This window comes from Nomascus leucogenys, chromosome 8 (assembly GCF_006542625.1).
Source record: "Nomascus leucogenys isolate Asia chromosome 8, Asia_NLE_v1, whole genome shotgun sequence".
Classification (NCBI taxonomy): Eukaryota; Metazoa; Chordata; class Mammalia; order Primates; family Hylobatidae; genus Nomascus; species Nomascus leucogenys.
In genome coordinates, this window is record NC_044388.1 from 104,232,033 (window position 1) to 104,250,235 (window position 18,203).

Here is an 18,203-nt window from a genome sequence, read left to right on the forward strand (position 1 = left end):
TCATTGCAGAGGAGGGGAGAGGAACTTTCTGACCTAATGCTACACTCCCAGAGGCACTGTACCTGCCCTGTTCTTATTCATGGTATTCCGGCCTTTACCTGAAGCACCTGCTTTCTTCTGGCATGTAACATAGTGGTAGAACAAGGAAAGCTTTTGGTGGCATTGGCAGATTTGCTGTGAGAAGATGCTCAGGAGAGGAACTGCGACTTTATAGATTAATTGCAATCTGATGCCACTGATCCTAAGGGACCTAGTGTTGCTGTCACTGTTTCTGAATACTAGTCATAGGAATGGACATTGGAGGAGCTGAAACAGATGAGGGTCTATGCCACAAAGTCAGAATAATAAAGAGCAGAGAGGCATCGCACACAATGCGCGTTGGGCCCAGATCTTGGCGTGTCAAGAAGGCCGGTGTGAAGCATCAGGGCTGAAACCCGAGGCCTGCTTTAGTTCCTCCATAATCTAGTTCTCATAGAGGCATTCAGAAGCTGTTACACAAACACCGTTTTTGGTTGTATTTAGCTAGGGCTCAACTTGCTCAAGTTACACCTTTCCCACACACCTGCCGCCTTCCAGTATGAGGTATCACCTACTGTCATTCCCAGTGTCTGGCTTACCAGTATCCTTTGGGAACTGAATACTACAATCTGTTTTGGGTGCTGTTTGAAGTGGATGTTGTAACAAGAACCCTGGGTGCAAGGCCCTGCCCTGCCCTTGACAGGCTTTGGGAATTGGGCAAATCAGGTCACCTCTCCCAGGCCTATTTGCTCAACTCAGAGATTAAGCGATGATCCCAGAGCCCCTCTGGGCCCCCACAGTCTGCAGTTCCAGGAATAGAGCAGTTGTCCTGGACACTAGCACCTAGAGATGGGCTTATTTGGGTAGAACTCTCCATTTTTATGTGAACATGGAGTCCTGAGTTACCTGTGAAACTCAGTAGGATGGATGATTTAAATAAGCAAACGCCAATTGAAGTTTATCCAATGAAGACATTCCATGAGACTCAGTCACAGCAGCAAATAAGTTAGAACCCTTTTAAAAATTAGCCAGGTGTGCTGGTGGGCACCTGTAGTCCCAGCTACTCGGGAGGCTGAGGCAGGAGAATCACCTGAACCCAGGAGGTGGAGGTTGTAGTGAGCCAAGATCGCACCACTGCACTCCAGCCTGGGTGACAGAGCAAGACTCCATCTTAGGAAAGAAAAAAGAATACAGGTTTCGCTTTTATTTAGTATCATTTTCAAATCTCTTCTCAGATTTCTTTTGTTAAATACATTATAAAACTCAATGGTACAGTAATATGTGCCATAATTATTTTTAAAATATACTTTATTTTTATTTATTTTTTTTTTTGAGACGGGGTCTCGCTCTTTCGCCCAGCCCGGAGTGCAGTGGCGCAATCTCGGCTCACTGCAAGCTCCGCCTCCCGGGTTCACGCCATTCTCCTGCCTCAGCCCCCCGAGTAGCTGGGACTACAGGCGCCCGCCACTGCGCCCGGCTAATTTTTTGTATTTTTAGTAGAGACAGGGTTTCACCGTGTTAACCAGGATGGTCTCGATCTCCTGACCTCGTGATCCACCCGCCTCGGCCTCCCAAAGTGCTGGGATTACAGGCGTGAGCCACCGCGCCCGACCTAAAATATACTTTCATAGAAAATGAAATCTCCAATTGAACTTATTCAGTCAAAATATTTGCTTTTTTATATTAGAATGACTGCAGTCATCACTAAAATGAGATATTCAACAGATCTTTATAATTTAGTTTCAGAAGCAAACAATAATTTAACAAAAGAAGAAGACCAGCATTTTTTTTAATAGGGCAACATCTCATTTTATAAAGTAGAGTGAGCATTCCTAAAGACCAGCACTTTAAGGTTCAGCTTTTATTTATAAATGTGAACTTCCTTTAAAATAAAATAATAGAGGCTATGTGCAGTGGCTCATACCTGTAATCCTAGCACTTTGGGAGGCCGAGGCAGGCAGATCACTTGAGGCCAGGAGTTGGAGACCAGCCTGGCCAACATGGTAAAACCTAGTCTCTACTAAAAATACAAAAATCAGCCAGGCGTGGTGGTAGGCGCCTGTAATCTCAACCACTCAGGAGGCTGAGGCACAAGAATCGCTTGAACCTGGGAGGCAGAGGTTGCAGTAAGCCAAGATCATGCCACTGCACTCCAGCCTGGGTGACAGAGTGAGAGTCTGTCTCAAAAATAATAATAATAATGATACATTATCTTGTTCATTTGAGTATAATGCCCTGACAACTCTATTTGCAGATGCTCAGAAAAATAGGCCTTCATCAAGCATGGTTATGAGTTTGTTTCTTGAGGTCTTAGAGGCCACCTGAGCTAATTCACTCATTTAGAAGCTGTTCATGAAGCACCATATTTGATCAAGGCAAGAGGGCAGTTCCAGACAAGGAGGTCCAAGGGTTTGAAGCAAGAGCCTTCTACCTTCAAGGACCCTGGTGGTAGAGATAAGATGCATGTTAAAATAGCCCAAGGCAGAACATTCTGGATTGGGCAGCTTAAGAGATAGCTGAGTGTCATGGATTTAGCGGAGGCTGAGCAGGAATCTGCCTGGATAATCCAGTGCGACCTCATAGGATCCGTCACTAGGGTAGCCCAAGACCTGTTCTCACAGACTCGTTATTAGATCTCTGTTAGAAGGGCCCAAGTGTCATATCACTTGTCATAATCTCTGTTTCATAATGTTGTGTGTAAGTATCAACATCTTGTAACACCCTCTTTATGAGCTAACAACAAGCTTTTTAGTGCATTAAAAAGTCCTTTTACTTCTGTGATCCCCAAGTAATAACTATCCATTTTTATCCATCCCGGTAGTGGGAAGATATAGTCTATATTAGGAAGTGGCGCGCTGTAGGAGAAACAAGGGTGAGACTGAGCCTGTTCTCATCTTGGTGACGTGGTCTCTTCCTCCGCAGCACGAATCTGTGGGGAAGGAATGAGTGGAGAATTCAGGCCGGCCTGCAGAGGATCGTCCTGCCCTGAAAGGGTCGTTCTGGAGCTGTGTTGCCCAGTGAAGTTTCCGTGGTGGCAGAAATGCCCGGTGACTACGTGTGGCTATCCTGGGGAACTGAGTTAGTAATTTCATGTCATTTTAATGAATTTACTTTTTTGTTTGAGACACAGTTTCACTCTGTCGCCCAGGCTGGAGTGCAGTGGCACAATCCTGGCTCATTACAACCTCTGCCTCCTGGGTTCAGGCGATTCTCGTGCCTCAGCCTCCCCAGTAGCTAGGATTACAGGCGTGCGCCACCACGCCTGGCTATGACTTTACATTTAAAAAGCTTCTGTGTTGAACAGCAAAGTTCTAGCTGTGACTAAGACTGGGCTCCTACGTGTTCTGAGCGGATGTGGGCGTTGAAGACTGTGGGTCTCGTGAGGCCTCGACTGACCCCAGATTGATGCTTCTGGGGAGTCCTTCGGGCATGGTGTCCTCTTCCCAACGCCATCATGTCAGCTCCTGGGCACTCTGGGGCCCCTAGGAGAAGGCTGGTGCTCACATTGCAGAATGGCCTGGAAGAGGATTCAATGCAATGTGGGCTGTGGAGGGCTGCAGGTTCCCTGGAGCAGGAGCCAGCTAGAACTGTGCCTGGAGCCATGAGTGGCCAGGGCAGCTCCCCTGCGGGATACATGGGCCCATGGGGGGGTCCGCTTTCCAGGGTGGCTAGGCACCTGGCTCTCAGCCACCCCTCAGCCTCCTATCCTCACAGCTGAACTGGGCCCGTTTGCAGTGGCAATCAGCTCTGTCTCTCTCCATCTACTGATTTTTCAGTTGGGAATGATTTACTAAAAGGAGAAAACTGATGTGTGACACGTTTGGGGACCTTGTGTGAAAGCAGTCATAGACTGTTTGTTCATTTGGAGGGGTTGGCAGCCAGAGGGTGAAGGTTTGTTTGGGCTCTGTACCTGGTACCCAGGCAGGCAGAACTCGCCACGCAGCCTCTTCTCCAAGAGTTAACTGCAGGGAGGGAGTGGTGACGTAAGCCCTGATCTTTGTGCCTCTCACTTGAGCAACCTGATGCCACCTTCTCCCCCGGGCTCTGTGTTCATTGGCTGTTGGCAGGACTTGCCGTGGGAGGGCCTTTTTCTTTTTTCAATTAAGTAAAAGGGCAGGGCTTAAGCAGCCAATGACAGCTGAGGCCGGGCTTGTCTTATGCAAGTTTCCCGGGACCGCCAGCATTTAGGGAACTTGCTCCCGGTGGTGAGGGCAGCGGAGCACCCAGCAGGCCGCCAGCATGCTCTGTCTGTGCCTGTACGTGCCGGTCATCGGGGAGGCCCAGACCGAGTTCCAGTACTTTGAGTCCAAGGGGCTCCCCGCTGAGCTGAAGTCCATCTTCAAGCTCAGTGTCTTCATCCCCTCCCAGGAATTCTCCACCTACCGCCAGTGGAAGCAGGTCTGTGGGGTGACCGCGCGGAAGGGAGAGGCGCATTCAACCGGTATTTGTTGAGTGAATGGCTGAGCATGCATGAACCATCCCCCACCGAGAGGAAAGAATGTCTGAAATGTAGGAGTTTTTTCCCATTGTCATGCGGCTGTGGCCGGCACGTGTACGTCACAGGAGTGACCGGTTTTCATGTGACTTCCTGGGAAGGCTGGAATTCCAGCGAGGGCTGTTGTGAGAAGTGGACTTTCAGAAAGGAAATTCCTTTTGCTGGAATGTGGTGGTGGTGGGGGGTGTTCCTGAGAAGTGCAGAGCCAGAAAGGGACCTGGGGGGCAGGCCAGTAGTGCATGGGAGGAGAAGGCAGGGAGGCCCAGGAGTTGAGGGTGCTGCGCGGTGGAGCTGCCCGTGTGGGGGTGAGGGAGCCTCCCACCTTCTTGACCCTCAGACATCGCTGTGGAGCAGGGCCTGTGTCTGCCCTGAAGGTGGGGAAGCAAAGCTGCAGAGTCCGGAGGCCCCTTGCCTACTCGGCTTCTCGGTTAATCAGTTTCCCTGCTACCCCCAGTGCCCACTGTGCACCAAGGGGAATTTGCAGATCCAAGGAAGGAGACAGAAGGAGGCTCAGGCCCTGTGAGGCAGAAGCAAGCATTTTGAGAATGCGTTGAAGCCAGCTGCGGTGAGCACACCCTCTGCTCTGGGTGTCTGTGCGATAGCACAGGGAGGCATGTGGCTCACCCTGGCAGCAGGCGGCTGGGTCCCAGAGGGCTCTGTGCCTGATGTTCGCCTCCTGCCTAAATGGCTTGTCCACTCTATTTCCATTCCTGTTAGAGATCTAGAGCAGTCACCCTATAGGTGATTTATGTCACTCTTGGCTGAGAGCACAGATGTCCACAGGAAGTTAAATGTAACCTCAGATAGCAGATAAAATATATACCAGCATCTGTCCTACATTCCAGCCACGCCCCTCGCATTAGCCTTTTGATCGCGCCGGGTCATGGGGTATCTGTTCAGGCCTCCCTGCCCCTGACACCCTTGGCAGCTGAGGAATCACAAGGCACCGTCAGTAGTGTGTTTAAGAGAGAGGCGCGGTGGTGATCCTTTGAGGACGCGAGCTAGCCAGTGGGCCATCCATTTCCAAACCCCAGCTGGCTGTCAGTTGATTTCTCCCAGTGAGAAATCCGGGGGACACAGGAAGACTATACCATCTTCCTTGGGAGATTCTCGGTTCCAGTCTTGGGTTCTGGATCCAGGGCATTGCTGAGTTGGGGTGACTCACTTTCATCCCCCATGTTCTGGAGGTTAGCCTTGAGGGTGGCGGCAGGATGTGCAGGGAGGTGGCTTGAGAGGACCACGGCCCAACTTGCATCCCGCCCACCACTTCCCTAGCTGTCTGACCTTGTGTAAATGTTTAGCCTCTCAGAACTCCTGTTTCCTTCTCTGTAAAATGGGGGAAATGACATTTCCTACCTCCTAGAGCTGTTTGCGAGGAGTAAGTGGGTTCTAGAAGTAAAGCGTTTAGCACGCCCTGCAGCCCATGCTAGGTGCTGGGGAAATGTGTGCTCTCATGGAGCTGTCCCAGCTGCTGAACAAAGCCCACCTCCTGGGAGGTGGGGGCAGGGGGGTTACTTTTGGAACCTCATTGCCAAGGAACAGTCTCTCAAAGCCTTCTTGAGACACTAAAGTGCTTTTCAGTGAGTGACTGAGAGAGCCAGTGTGGCTCTATCACCTGGCTTCCCTGAGAGCAGGGACTGGCAGTACCATCATACACATGCCCTTGGCTCCTTACACTTCCCTGGCCTCGGGTGCTGTTGCAGAGTCTGGCTCTGCCCCCGATTTTCACCCTGCCCACCAAATTATTCTTGGACCAATGCCAGTTTTAGGAGAGAAAGAGCGAGCTGCAGAGTTCCTGTTGGAAACTGGACTCCACGGCCATCCCCACGTCTCAGCAGGGAGCATGTGTGGTTGAAGCCTGGGTCCAGGGACCCAGGGACGGCGCTGCAGCGAAGCCACCCTGCTCACCCTGGCTGTACGGCACGCGGGTCTTCAGACTGAGAAAGTGCCCAGCTGTCCCCGTTGGCTTCTGTCCGGAGGGCGCTTCCCAGGCTCCTTGTTTCCTCTCTGCTTGGGAGGAAGATCAGATCGGTCCTTGCCTGGGTTCTGGCCAGCACTTGGGGCTCTAGGTGGTGGCTCTGGCATGTGAGTCGATTGCCGTGGTGGCTCTGGGAGTGGAGCAGAAGCATCTTGGGTCCTTGGGGCCAGCTCTGCTCGCCATTAGTGCAGTCATTGCCTGGGGATGGGGCCTCACAAGGGACAAGGAAAGGCTGGTCCAGGAGCCAGAAGACAAAACCTTACCTTTCTTTTCTAGAAAATTGTACAAGCTGGAGATAAGGACCTCGATGGGCAGCTAGACTTTGAAGAATTTGTCCATTATCTCCAAGATCATGAGAAGAAACTGAGGCTGGTGTTTAAGAGTTTGGACAAAAAGAATGATGGTAAGTGTTGCCTTCAGAGCTGCGGCTGGTCCAGCCTCGGGCCTCCCTGTGCGCCTGGCTCCTGCTCACGGCCTCTGTTCTTGTAGGACGCATCGATGCGCAGGAGATCATGCAGTCCCTGCGGGACTTGGGAGTCAAGATATCTGAACAGCAGGCAGAAAAAATTCTCAAGAGGTGAGTGCTCAGCCAGCCTCTGTTTGGTTTAAGTGTGATGAGAGGAAGGCTGTGAGACTAACCCTGCGATGCCATTCCCTGGGCTGACCCTGAACTTGGCCTTCTCGTGGTTTGAAAGCATGAATAAGTAACCCCTCTGGGAGGCCAGCCCCTCCCCAGGGTTGCAGGCCAGCTTTCATTTGAAGAATCACAGATCACCTGGAATTTTGCCCATCGGCTAGCGGCCCATGAAGGGAAAACTAATTTGGGGGTGGTTCAAGTAGGTAAAAGGCCAGCAAGGAGCACCTGTGCGTGTGGTGGGGGTGGGGCAGGGCGGGGGGCGGGGGGAGGGGGGCGATGGACTCACACTGCAGCCTTGATCCCAGGTGAATTTCTTCCCCAGGCTAGTAACTTGCACTTAACACTTTAGTCAGAGGCGCTGCCCCAAAAGATAGCTCCCTGGTGAGGGGCGGCTGCCAGGAAATCTCACGGAACAGCCCTGGGAGTTGCCGTCTGTCCTGGCTGGACCTTCCTGAAACCCTGCGGTCCGAACGCTGGCTGGTCCTCGGGGACAGCAGCCCTGGGCTTAGCTGCTGTGGTGGGCTCGTCTAGTGCCGTGCTGTGCCCCCGTCTCTGGGTGTGTGCTTGCTTCGCTAACATGGCTCCGAGCACTTATGCGTGTTGTTTCTGCTCTCTCCTCCGCATCCTTTGTCTGTCTGTCAGAATACGAACGGGCCATTTCTGGGGCCCTGTCACCTAGTAAGTATCCGTGTCGCTTGTGACTGCCTCCCTTGACTTCCATGCCTGATCAGAACGGGATTCTTGTGGGCCATTATATTGCCATTGTTGTGCTAGGTGGGTGGGGTGTGGAGACCCCCCTGCTCTTTCTCCTGGGGGCAGAGGCGCCTCGTGTGGTGTCCGGGCATCCGAATGCCTGCCCTTGGCTCACTGGGAGGCGGGGAGATGCAGCTGGTGGATGAGCATGTGGGCACATGGGCAGCCTCGCCTCTGTCTCGCAGCATGGATAAAAACGGCACGATGACCATCGACTGGAACGAGTGGAGAGACTACCACCTCCTCCACCCCGTGGAAAACATCCCCGAGATCATCCTCTACTGGAAGCATTCCACGGTGAGCCCCACGCGCCCAGGGCCCTCACCTGCTCCCAGGGGCCCTTAGCCCGGAGTCACCCAGTCGTCCCCATCCCAGAGTGCAGCTGGGGCTTTCCAGCCACCTCCTCTTCCACAGGAGACCGTCGCCTCTTCTGCCAGCCCAGTAGAGCTGTCCACATGTCCCCCCTGTTCTGGCACACCAGCCAACCTGAACAGCCCCATCGTTCACACACAGGCTTCCTCTTCCAGGAACACCCTCTGTCCCCACATGCTCCCTGCTCCTCATGGGCCACTTCATATACCTCTTCCCATGATGCTGCCTGTTCTCCCAAAGCTGGTATGGCCCTTCCCCCCAGTGGGAGGGGGCTGGGGCAGAAGCTACTCTACAGAGAATACCTAGGCAGAGCTGTGAGGTGTCCCCATGGTCACACACTTGCTGCCCTTTTGCTCCCGTCCACTGTGGTTTCATGTTCAGAAATGCGAGTCTGTGTTGGTCTCTGCCCCTGAGCCCTTCAGGCTTGGCGTGTCCCTGTCTGAGTCCTGGTGTGCAGTCCTGTCCGTCTGGACCATCCGCTCCAGGAGGGGAGGCCAGAGGTGCTCCTCATCTGCCTCTCGCAGTGCCAGGCCAGGGCTTTAGGTGAAATTAAATGGACAGCTCCAGGGGTGGGAGCAGCTGGCCCAGAGCTCTGGCCTTTAGCCCTGGGATCAGAGCAGAGGTGGCTCTGATCAGCCCGGATGCCACCCGGAGAAAGGTTACGCAGGCAGCGAGCCCTCGTGTTTGCTGAGGCCTTGCATAATGTTCTGCCAGCGTGATCTGGTTACACATGAGATTTCAGATGGCTCTTACCCCGGCTTGATCCCTTCGGTGCAGCCAGCCTGGCGATCTCACACAGGCCTGTGAGCTGTTCCTGCAGGAGCTCCCTGGCAGCATTGGAAAGGGCCAGTGAATGGTTTTCTAACTGGCACCTTCCGGCCATGTTCAGCTGAGGTTCTATACCTGTGCCTCTCCAGGACCCCAGCAGGGGTGAGAGCTCCGCTACCTTCAGAGTGAAGGGAAAGGCCCCAGCCCGCTTCCCACCCAGGGTCCTTGGCCTTCTCCCTGTCCTGTGGTCCCTGGCCTGGAGCCGTGCTAGAGGGTAGAAGGCGACAGGTGCCAGCAGCCTTGCCCCAAGGGTCCTGAGTCAGGCTTGTGCCATCTTTCCTCACAGATCTTTGATGTGGGTGAGAATCTGACCGTCCCCGATGAGTTCACAGTGGAGGAGAGGCAGACGGGGATGTGGTGGAGACACCTGGTGGCAGGAGGTGGGGCAGGGGCCGTATCCAGAACCTGCACGGCCCCGCTGGACAGGCTCAAGGTGCTCATGCAGGTATGTAGGGAAAAGGCCCCAGACCCCGGGGGGGCCAGTTTCCACCTGGGGGATGCTGCTTGGCTAGTTCTCCCTTTCTCTGGCTGGTGCCTGCTTTGGGCCCAAACTTTTCTAACCCAATAAATTAGACTGGAATCATTGCTCAGACAGGGGGTACCAAAATGTCACTCTAGGTGGCATTTTGTGCAGAGCGGATCTTTTTTTTTTGAGACGGAGTCTCGCTGTGTCGCCCAGGCTGGAGTGCAGTGGCGCAATCTTGGCTCACTGCAAGCTCCGCCTCCTGGGTTCACGCCATTCTCCTGCCTCAGCCTCTCCGAGTAGCTGGGACTACAGGCGCCCGCCACCACGCCTGGCTAATTTTTTTGTATTTTTAGTAGAGACGGGGTTTCACCGTGGTCTCGATCTCCTGACCTCGTGATCCGCCCGCCTCGGCCTCCCAAAGTGCTGGGATTACAAGCGTGAGCCACCGCGCCCGGCCTAGCGGATCTAATTTTATCTGAGGCATCACATTACAGGGGCATAATGTGGACAGGTGAAGCTAGCGAGACTGGGTGAGGCAGGAATCAATTTCTGTAAGCACGTCTTGTATACGTTACCCCACACTGGGGCCAGCAGAGCCTCACCTGACCCAGACGCCAGTGGGAAGCCACACCATTACCTTGGCCAGCTACGCAAATCCACGTCCACGTAGCAGAGATAAGCTGGGCTGATGTCAAGGCAGAATTGTGAAACTGACCCACACGACGACACTGGTGGACTTTGATGTCTGAATGGTGACTGGCCACGACTTGTCCCCTTGCTCGTACCTAGTACTTCTTGTGCCAGGAGCCCGGCTTGGAAGAGCTGCCTCCTCTCCCTCCCCGGCCTGCCTTGCTGGGCCTCCCCGTGTCACACAGAGACAAAGGAAGCAGGTGGTTCAGGGCAGAGCACCTCGGGCTTGGACTCTGCCCGGGGCACCACCACAGCTGCCTCCCTCCCTCTTGTGGCCTTGAGCAAACCCCTTTCCCTCCCAGGACTTCCCCTCCTCTGTGAAAATAGGGGCTTGAACAACTGCCTCATCCTTTTGTTTTTTTAGCAGAATTATCAGGAATGTAGAGATTGAAAGCAGGCCTTGGGTGAAAGCAAATGCCTGGGATGTGCCTTTAAACCAGCATGGGTGGGGCAGCGGGAGAGAGAGGTTGGCTGTGGTTTGATCATTGTCTAAGCTGAGTGAGCATTCATTCTATTTTTTAATATGTTTTAAGTTTTTTTAATAATGAAAAACTTCGATTTTTAAAATTATTATTATATATTTTTTGAGACAGTCTCGCTCTGTCACCCAGGCTAGAGTACAGTGGTATGATCTCAGCTCACTGCAACCTCCCTCACTGGGTTCAAGCAATTCTACAGCCTCAGCCTCCCTAGTAGCTGGGATTATTACAGGCATGCGCTACCACCCCTGGCTAATTTTCGTATTTTTAGTAGAGACGAGGTTTCACCATGTTGGCCAGGCTGGTCTTGAACTCCTCGCCTCATGTGATCCGCCCACCTCGGCCTCCGAAAGTGCTGGGATTACAGATGTAAGCCAACACTCCCAGCCTATCTTTTTTTTTTTTTTTTTTTTTTTTTTTCTAAAATAGAGTCTCGCTCTGTCGCCCAGGCTGGAGTACAGGGGTGCGATCTCGGCTCACTGCAACCTCCACCTCCCGGATTCAAGCGATTCTCCTGCCTTAGCCTCCCAAGTAGCTGGGATTACTGGTGCCTGCCACCACGCCCAGCTAACTTTTGTATTTTTAGTAGAGATGGGGTTTCACCATGTTGGCTGGGCTGGTCTCGAACTCCTGACCTCAAGTGATCCACCTGCCTCAGCCTCCCAAAGTGCTAGGATTACAGGCATGAGCCACCGCGCCCAGCCTTAATTTTTTTTTTTAAGACATCTTTATGGAGATGTTCAGGACGAGGCTGGCAACCAGCAGATACCCAGTACGATGGAGCTGAGCCTCACTTAGCTGTGTTGGGTTACTTTGGTCTCATGATTCCAAGCTTGTCTTCAAAACGCACGGAAGAAAGAGCCTTCCCTTTGGCCGCAGCCGGTTGGCCAGCAGAGGCTCTCGGCCGGGTGAGGCAGCCTGTGGCCCCCCGGGTCCGTCTGACTGCTTGGTCCTCCCCCCCAGGTCCATGCCTCCCGCAGCAACAACATGGGCATCGTTGGTGGCTTCACTCAGATGATTCGAGAAGGAGGGGCCAGGTCACTCTGGCGGGGCAATGGCATCAACGTCCTCAAAATTGCCCCCGAATCAGCCATCAAATTCATGGCCTATGAGCAGGTGAGGACCCAGCTCCTCAGGGAGGGTCACCGGCCAGTGGCTACTCACTGCCTGGACTTGGTGGCTTTCCCCGGACTGAGCTCCCTGACACTTGGAGCCAGCCGTGGTACCCAGGGACACGCAGGGCGAGGCGGGAGGCCCGGGCTCACCACCAGTTCCTTACATTTCTGTGCAGCATAAAATGTGCCAGGGACTCCTGGAAGGGAGGGGCAGCAGCAGGTGCCCCAACCTCTGGGTATATCGGGTGGTTTGTTTGTTCCTGGTTCTAGATCAAGCGCCTTGTTGGTAGTGACCAGGAGACTCTGAGGATTCACGAGAGGCTTGTGGCAGGGTCCTTGGCAGGGGCCATCGCCCAGAGCAGCATCTACCCAATGGAGGTGAGGGGCCGCCTGGGTCCTGGGGCGGGCAGTGGGCACGGGACTGGGGAGAGGCGCAGGCTGTGCTCATGCGTCCCGCCGCTCCTGTTGTGTAGGTCCTGAAGACCCGGATGGCGCTGCGGAAGACAGGCCAGTACTCGGGAATGCTGGACTGCGCCAGGAGGATCCTGGCCAGAGAGGGGGTGGCCGCCTTCTACAAAGGTTATGTCCCCAACATGCTGGGCATCATCCCCTACGCCGGCATCGACCTGGCAGTCTACGAGGTGAGGCCCGAACCGGACAGGTTTAGAAACCCCCTCCCAGCACACCTCCGCCTACTGTCTCCCTCCCTGATGGACGCATGGTTAGTGCAGGAAACTGCATCAAAGACAGCGTCTCTTTCCCGCTCTCCTGTTTATTGCAGAGCTTTCCTTCACCCTGCCTGCCCCTGGCAGCCCCCAGCACCTCCTGTGAGCCCTGCACCCAGGCTCTGCATCCCCAGGGGCTCAGCAGGCAGATCCCCAGAGCAGGGGGGCCCCCAGGGGCTCACAGGCCCCAGCACACTCCAGACAGACCCCAGAAGTCAGCCCTTCTGTGTGGGGAAGGAGGTGTTCCCTCTACCTTGTCCTGGAATTCCCAGTGACAGCAGAAACAGGGCAGCCAGGCCCCAGGCCCGGCAGTCGGGTTCCAGTGGCCTGAGGATCCAGTAACAGCCCCCTGTCTCTTGCTGCCTCACTAGCCCTTCCTAGGGCTTATCCCATGCTCCCTTCCCCTTCTAGACGCTCAAGAATGCCTGGCTGCAGCGCTATGCAGTGAACAGTGCGGACCCCGGCGTGTTTGTGCTCCTTGCCTGTGGCACCATGTCCAGTACCTGTGGCCAGCTGGCCAGTTACCCCCTGGCCCTAGTCAGGACCCGGATGCAGGCGCAAGGTAAGGCTGGCCCTGGGCGGTCCCCTGGGAGGTCGGGGGGTGCAGACAGAAGCATCTGACTGGTGGCCTTCGTCCTGCAGCCTCCATTGAGGGCGCTCCGGAGGTGACCATGAGCAGCCTCTTCAAACAGATCCTGCGGACGGAAGGGGCCTTCGGGCTGTACAGGGGGCTGGCCCCCAACTTCATGAAGGTCATCCCAGCAGTGAGCATCAGCTACGTGGTCTACGAGAACCTCAAGATCACCCTGGGCGTGCAGTCGCGGTGACTGGGGGAGGGCCACCCCGCGGTGGACTCGCTGATCCTGGGCTGCAGCCCAGGGTATGCAGCCATCTCATTCTGTGAATGTGCCAACACTAAGCTGTCTCGAGCCAAGCTGTGAAAACCCTAGACGCACCCGCAGGGAGGGTGGGGAGAGCTGGCAGGCCCAGGGCTTGTCCTGCTGACCCCAGCAGACCCTCCTGTTGGTTCCAGGGAAGACCACAGGCATTCCTTAGCGTCCAGGTTCAGCAGGCTCCGGGCTCACATGTGTAGGGACAGGACATTTTCTGCAGTGCCTGCCAATAGCGAGCTTGGAGCTTGGAGGCCGGCTTAGTTCTTCCATTTCATCCTTGCAGCCAGCTGTTGGCCACAGCCCCTGCCCTCTGGCCTGCCGTGCATCTCCCTGTGCCCTCTTGCTTCCTGCCTGTCCGCTGATGTAAGGTGGGAGGAGGGCTACAGCCCACATCCCACCCCCTCGTCCAATCCCATAATCCATGGTGAAAGGTGAGGTCACGTGGCCTCCCAGGCCTGACTTCCCAACCTACAGCATCAACGCCAACTTGGCTGTGCAAGGAAGAGGAAAGGATCTGGCCTTGCAGTCACTGGCATCTGAGCCCTGCTGATGGCTGGGGCTCCCGGGCATGCGTGGGAGTGCAGGGGGCTCGGGCTGCCTGGCCTGGCTGCACCGAAGGCAAGTGCTGGGGCTCATGGTGCTCTGAGCTGGCCCGGACCCTGTCAGGATGGGCACCACCTCAGAACCAAACTCACTGTCCCCACTGTGGCATGAGGGCAGTGGAGCACCGTGTTTGAGGGCGAAGGGCAGAGTGTTTGTGTGTTCTGGCAAGGGAAGGAAAAGGAAAGGTGTTGGAGGCCTTAATTATGCATTGTTGGGAAAAGGGTTTTGTCCAGAAAGACAAGCCGGACAAATGAGCGACTTCTGTGCTTCCAGAGGAAGACGAGGGAGCAGGGAGCTTGGCTGACTGCTCAGAGTCTGTTCTGATGCCCTGGGGGTTCCTGTCCAACCCCAGCAGGGGCGCAACGGGACCAGCCTCACATTCCACTCGTGTCACTGCTTGGAACCTATTTATTTTGTATTTATTTGAACAGAGTTATGTCCTAACTATTTTTATAGATTTGTTTAATAGCTTGTCATTTTCAAGTTCATTTTTTATTCATATTTATGTTCATGGTCGATTGTACCTTCCCAAGCCCGCCCAGTGGGGTGGGAAGAGGAGAAGAAGGGGGGCCTTGGGCCGCTGCAGTCACATCTGTCCAGAGAAATTCCTTTTGGGACTGGAGGCAGCCAAGCGGCCAGAAGGCAGCAGCCCTGGCTCCTTTCCTTTGGCAGGTTGGGGAAGGGCTTGCCCCGAGCCTTAGGATTTCAGGGTTTGACTTGGGGGCGTGGAGAGAGAGGGAGGAACCTCAATAACCTTGAAGGTGGAATCCAGTTATTTCCTGCACTGCGAGGGTTTATTTCACTCTTTCTGAATGTCAAGGCAGTGAGGTGCCTCTCACTGTGAATTTGTGGTGGGCAGGGGCTGGAGGAGAGGGTGGGGGGCTGGCTCCCTCCCTCCCAGCCTTCTGCTGCCCTTGCTTAACAATGCTGGCCAACTGGCGATGCCACGGTTGCACTTCCATTCCACCAGAATGACCTGATGAGGAAATCTTCAATAGGATGCAAAGATCAATGCAAAAATTATTGTTATATGTGAATATATAGTTATAACTGGAGTCATCAAAAAGCAAATTAAGAAAGAATTGGAAGTTAGAAGTTGTCATTTAAAGCAGCCTTCTAATAAAGTTGTTTCAAAGCGGATCGTGGAGCCAGTATTTTTCTGACAGGGGCCTGGGTGGTCTGGGGGTGGTGACATGTTAGAAAATGAGCCCATGTTTTCCCCTCTGGAGCCTGGGTGGCGCCCCCTTTCAGCTTCTTAGAGGCACTCCCTCCTTAATGGGTGTGTGTTCGATTTGGGGTGCCCTGAGTTGCTGTGTAGGGTCGTCCCTCAGCCTGTCTCAGGCAGGGTGTGGGGGGATCTCTCCCTCCCCCAGAAGTGCCATCTTCACAGAGACGCCGAGGACATCGCTGGGCTTCTCTCCCCTCCCCCCAGCTGCCCCTCCCAGCCTCACCCCGCTCCTGCCTCCCCACACCCTCTCAGTAACCTCATCTCACTGAGGATTACCTTCAATATCTATATTTAGATGACACCCTTTTATACTTGAACGAATTCCAGCTTCATCAGTACAACTGTGAAATCCACATCCACTTAAACAGCACCTCAAGTTCAGCATGTCAGAAGCCAAACCCTTCATTTTCCTCCCAAAATCTGCTTCTCCATTCTCCTCATGCCAGCAAATGGCAACTCCTTTCTTCTATGAACTTAAGCCAAACACCTTATAGTCAACCTGACTCCGTACTTCCCTCTGGTTCCAGGGCAGTCCACCAGCAAAACCGTCAGCCCCACCCGCCAAATAGATCTGCTCTCTGGCCGCTTCTCCCGACCTCCACCCCTGCCACTGGTCAAAGACAATGTCATGTCTCACCTGGACGATTGCAAGACCTAAACTTCTTCCCCCTGCTTCCCTTCACTCTCCACCCCAAGCCCAAGGGGCCCTTTGAAAACCTAAGTGGACAGCCAGGCGTGGTGACAGGTGCCTATAATCCCAGCTACTCCGGAGGCTGAGGCAGGAGAATGGCTTGAACCCAGGAGGCAGAGGTTGTGGTGAGCCGAGATCATGCCACTGCACTCCAGCCTGGGCGACAGAGTAAGACTCTGTCTCAAAAAAAGAAAACCTAAGTTGCTCATGTCACTCAAATCCTCCAATGAATAGACAAGCTGGGCGGGCGTGGTGGCTCACGCCTGTAATCCCAGCACTTCAGGAGACTGAGGTGGGCGGATCACCTGAGGTCAGGAGTTCAAGACCAGCCTGGCCAACATGGTGAAACTGTCTCTACTAAAAGTACAAAAATCAGCTGTGCTTGGTGGCACATGCCTGTAATCCCAGCTACTCGGGAAGCTGAGACAGGACAATCGCTTGAACCCGGGAGGCAGAGGTTTCAGTGAGCTGAGATCATGCCACTGCACTTCAGCCTGGGCGACAGAGCGAGACTCCATCTCAGAAAAAAAAAAAAAAAAAAACAGAAACAAAAACGAAAAAGACAAGCCACAGGCTGGGAGAAAATCTTTGCAGTACGTGTAATCTCCAGCATGTATTAATTGTCGTAAGGCAAAAAGAAGAGGAAAAGCCAGTTAACAACTGGCACTTCCAAAAGCAAGATTACTTAATGGCCAATAAACATGAAAAAGAGCTTAACTCCATTAGTTGTCAGGGAGAAGCAAAACACTGAATAAGGCCCAGAGCAGTGGCTCACACCTGTAATCCTAGCACTTCCCGAGGGTGAGGCTGGCGATCACTTGAGGCCAGGTGTTCAAGACCAGACTATGCAATACAGCAAGGCCCCATCTCTACCAAAACAGTTAAAGGCATTTAATAAGATATCAGTGCATACACACTAGAAGGACCAGAACTAAAAATGTCAGCACTGTAGTTTGATGAGAATCGGAGAGCAGCCACACTCTTCAGACTCTGCTAGTACAAGGTAAAATGCCAATCATTTTGGAGAATTGTTTCTAATAAGGTCAAATGGACATTTGCCTTGTGACCCAGCACTTCCACTCCTATTTACCCCTTTCTCTAAATGAAAACATCCACAGAAGAACTTGTACGTGGCTCACAGAGGCTTCATTTGTAACAGCCAAAAACTGGAAACAGTCCAGACACCCATCAACAGGTGAAAAGATCCCCAAACGGCTGCCTGCATGCGTTGCAGTGCTACTCAGCAACGAATGGGAGGGAATTACTGAAACTCCAGGCATTAACATGAACCTAAAAACCATACCAGGTAAGGCCGGCCTGCAATCCCACCTTGGGAGGCTGAGGCGGGCGGATCACTTGAGGTCAGGAGTTCGAGACCAGCCTGGCCAACAAGGTGAAACCCCATCTCTACTAAAAAGACAAAAATTAGCTGGGCGTGGTGGTGCACACCTGTAGTCGCAGCTACTCAAGAGGCTGAGGCAGGAGAATCGCTTGAACCTGGGAGGTGGAGGTTGCAGTGAGCCGAGATTGTGCCACTGCACTCCAGCCTGGGCGACAGAGCAAGATTATGTCTCAAAACCAAAAACAAAAAACAAAAGAGAGAAGCTAGGCAAAGCAGTAACTGTACCTGGGTGCTGGGGCCAGCGGGGCACGTGAGGCATACACCCGGGTATTGGGATATTTTTCCAGTCTTTGGTGAGAGAAATCAGAATGGTGGTTGCCTTTAGGGGAAGAGATGGCGGAGCCTGGGAAGAAGCAGAACACATTCATCAAAACTCATAGAACTGGCCAGGCACGGTGGCTCACGTCTGTAATCCCAGCACTTTGGGAGGCCAAGGCAGGTGGATCACCTGAGGTCAGGAGTTCCAGACCAGCCTGGCCAACATGGTGAAACCCCATCTCAGCCGGGCACGGTGGCTCACACCTGTAATCCCAGCACTTTGGGATACCAAGGCGGGCAGATCACAAGGTCAAGAGATTGAGGTCATCCTGGCTAACACGGTGAAACCCCATCTCTACTAAAAATACAAAAAATTAACTGGGTGTGGTGGCACGGGCCTGTAGTCTCAGCTACTCAGGAGGCTGAGGCAGGAGAACTGCTTGAACCTGGAAGGCAGAGGTTGCAGTGAGCCAAGATCGCGCCACTCAACTCCAGCCTGGGCAACAGAGCAAGACTCCGTCTCAAAAAAAAACACTGAACTGTGTACTTGAGTCACCATATATTTCACTGTA

General features: G+C 53.7%; 1 protein-coding gene across 5 annotated transcripts in view; it reads left to right on the plus strand.

Moving 5' to 3' along the window:
* SLC25A25 (solute carrier family 25 member 25) overlaps window positions 1–15,189 on the plus strand; it is a 41,157-nt gene extending 25,968 nt beyond the window's left edge. For 2 of the 5 annotated variants that reach the window (XM_030817894.1, XM_030817896.1), the window contains exons 2-11: window positions 6,768–6,894; window positions 6,981–7,068; window positions 7,771–7,806; window positions 8,067–8,178; window positions 9,368–9,526; window positions 11,680–11,832; window positions 12,102–12,209; window positions 12,305–12,472; window positions 12,968–13,118; window positions 13,199–15,189. In XM_030817894.1, coding sequence (XP_030673754.1) covers window positions 6,768–6,894; window positions 6,981–7,068; window positions 7,771–7,806; window positions 8,067–8,178; window positions 9,368–9,526; window positions 11,680–11,832; window positions 12,102–12,209; window positions 12,305–12,472; window positions 12,968–13,118; window positions 13,199–13,383 — 1,287 coding nt within the window. In that variant the 3' untranslated portion in view covers window positions 13,384–15,189. Of the gene's footprint in view, window positions 1–3,747; window positions 4,417–6,767; window positions 6,895–6,980; window positions 7,069–7,770; window positions 7,807–8,066; window positions 8,179–9,367; window positions 9,527–11,679; window positions 11,833–12,101; window positions 12,210–12,304; window positions 12,473–12,967; window positions 13,119–13,198 lie in introns of those variants that run through there. The other 3 variants (XM_030817895.1, XM_030817897.1, XM_030817898.1) reach the window with 2 other exon arrangements.
* The last annotated feature ends 3,014 nt before the right edge of the window (window positions 15,190–18,203 follow it).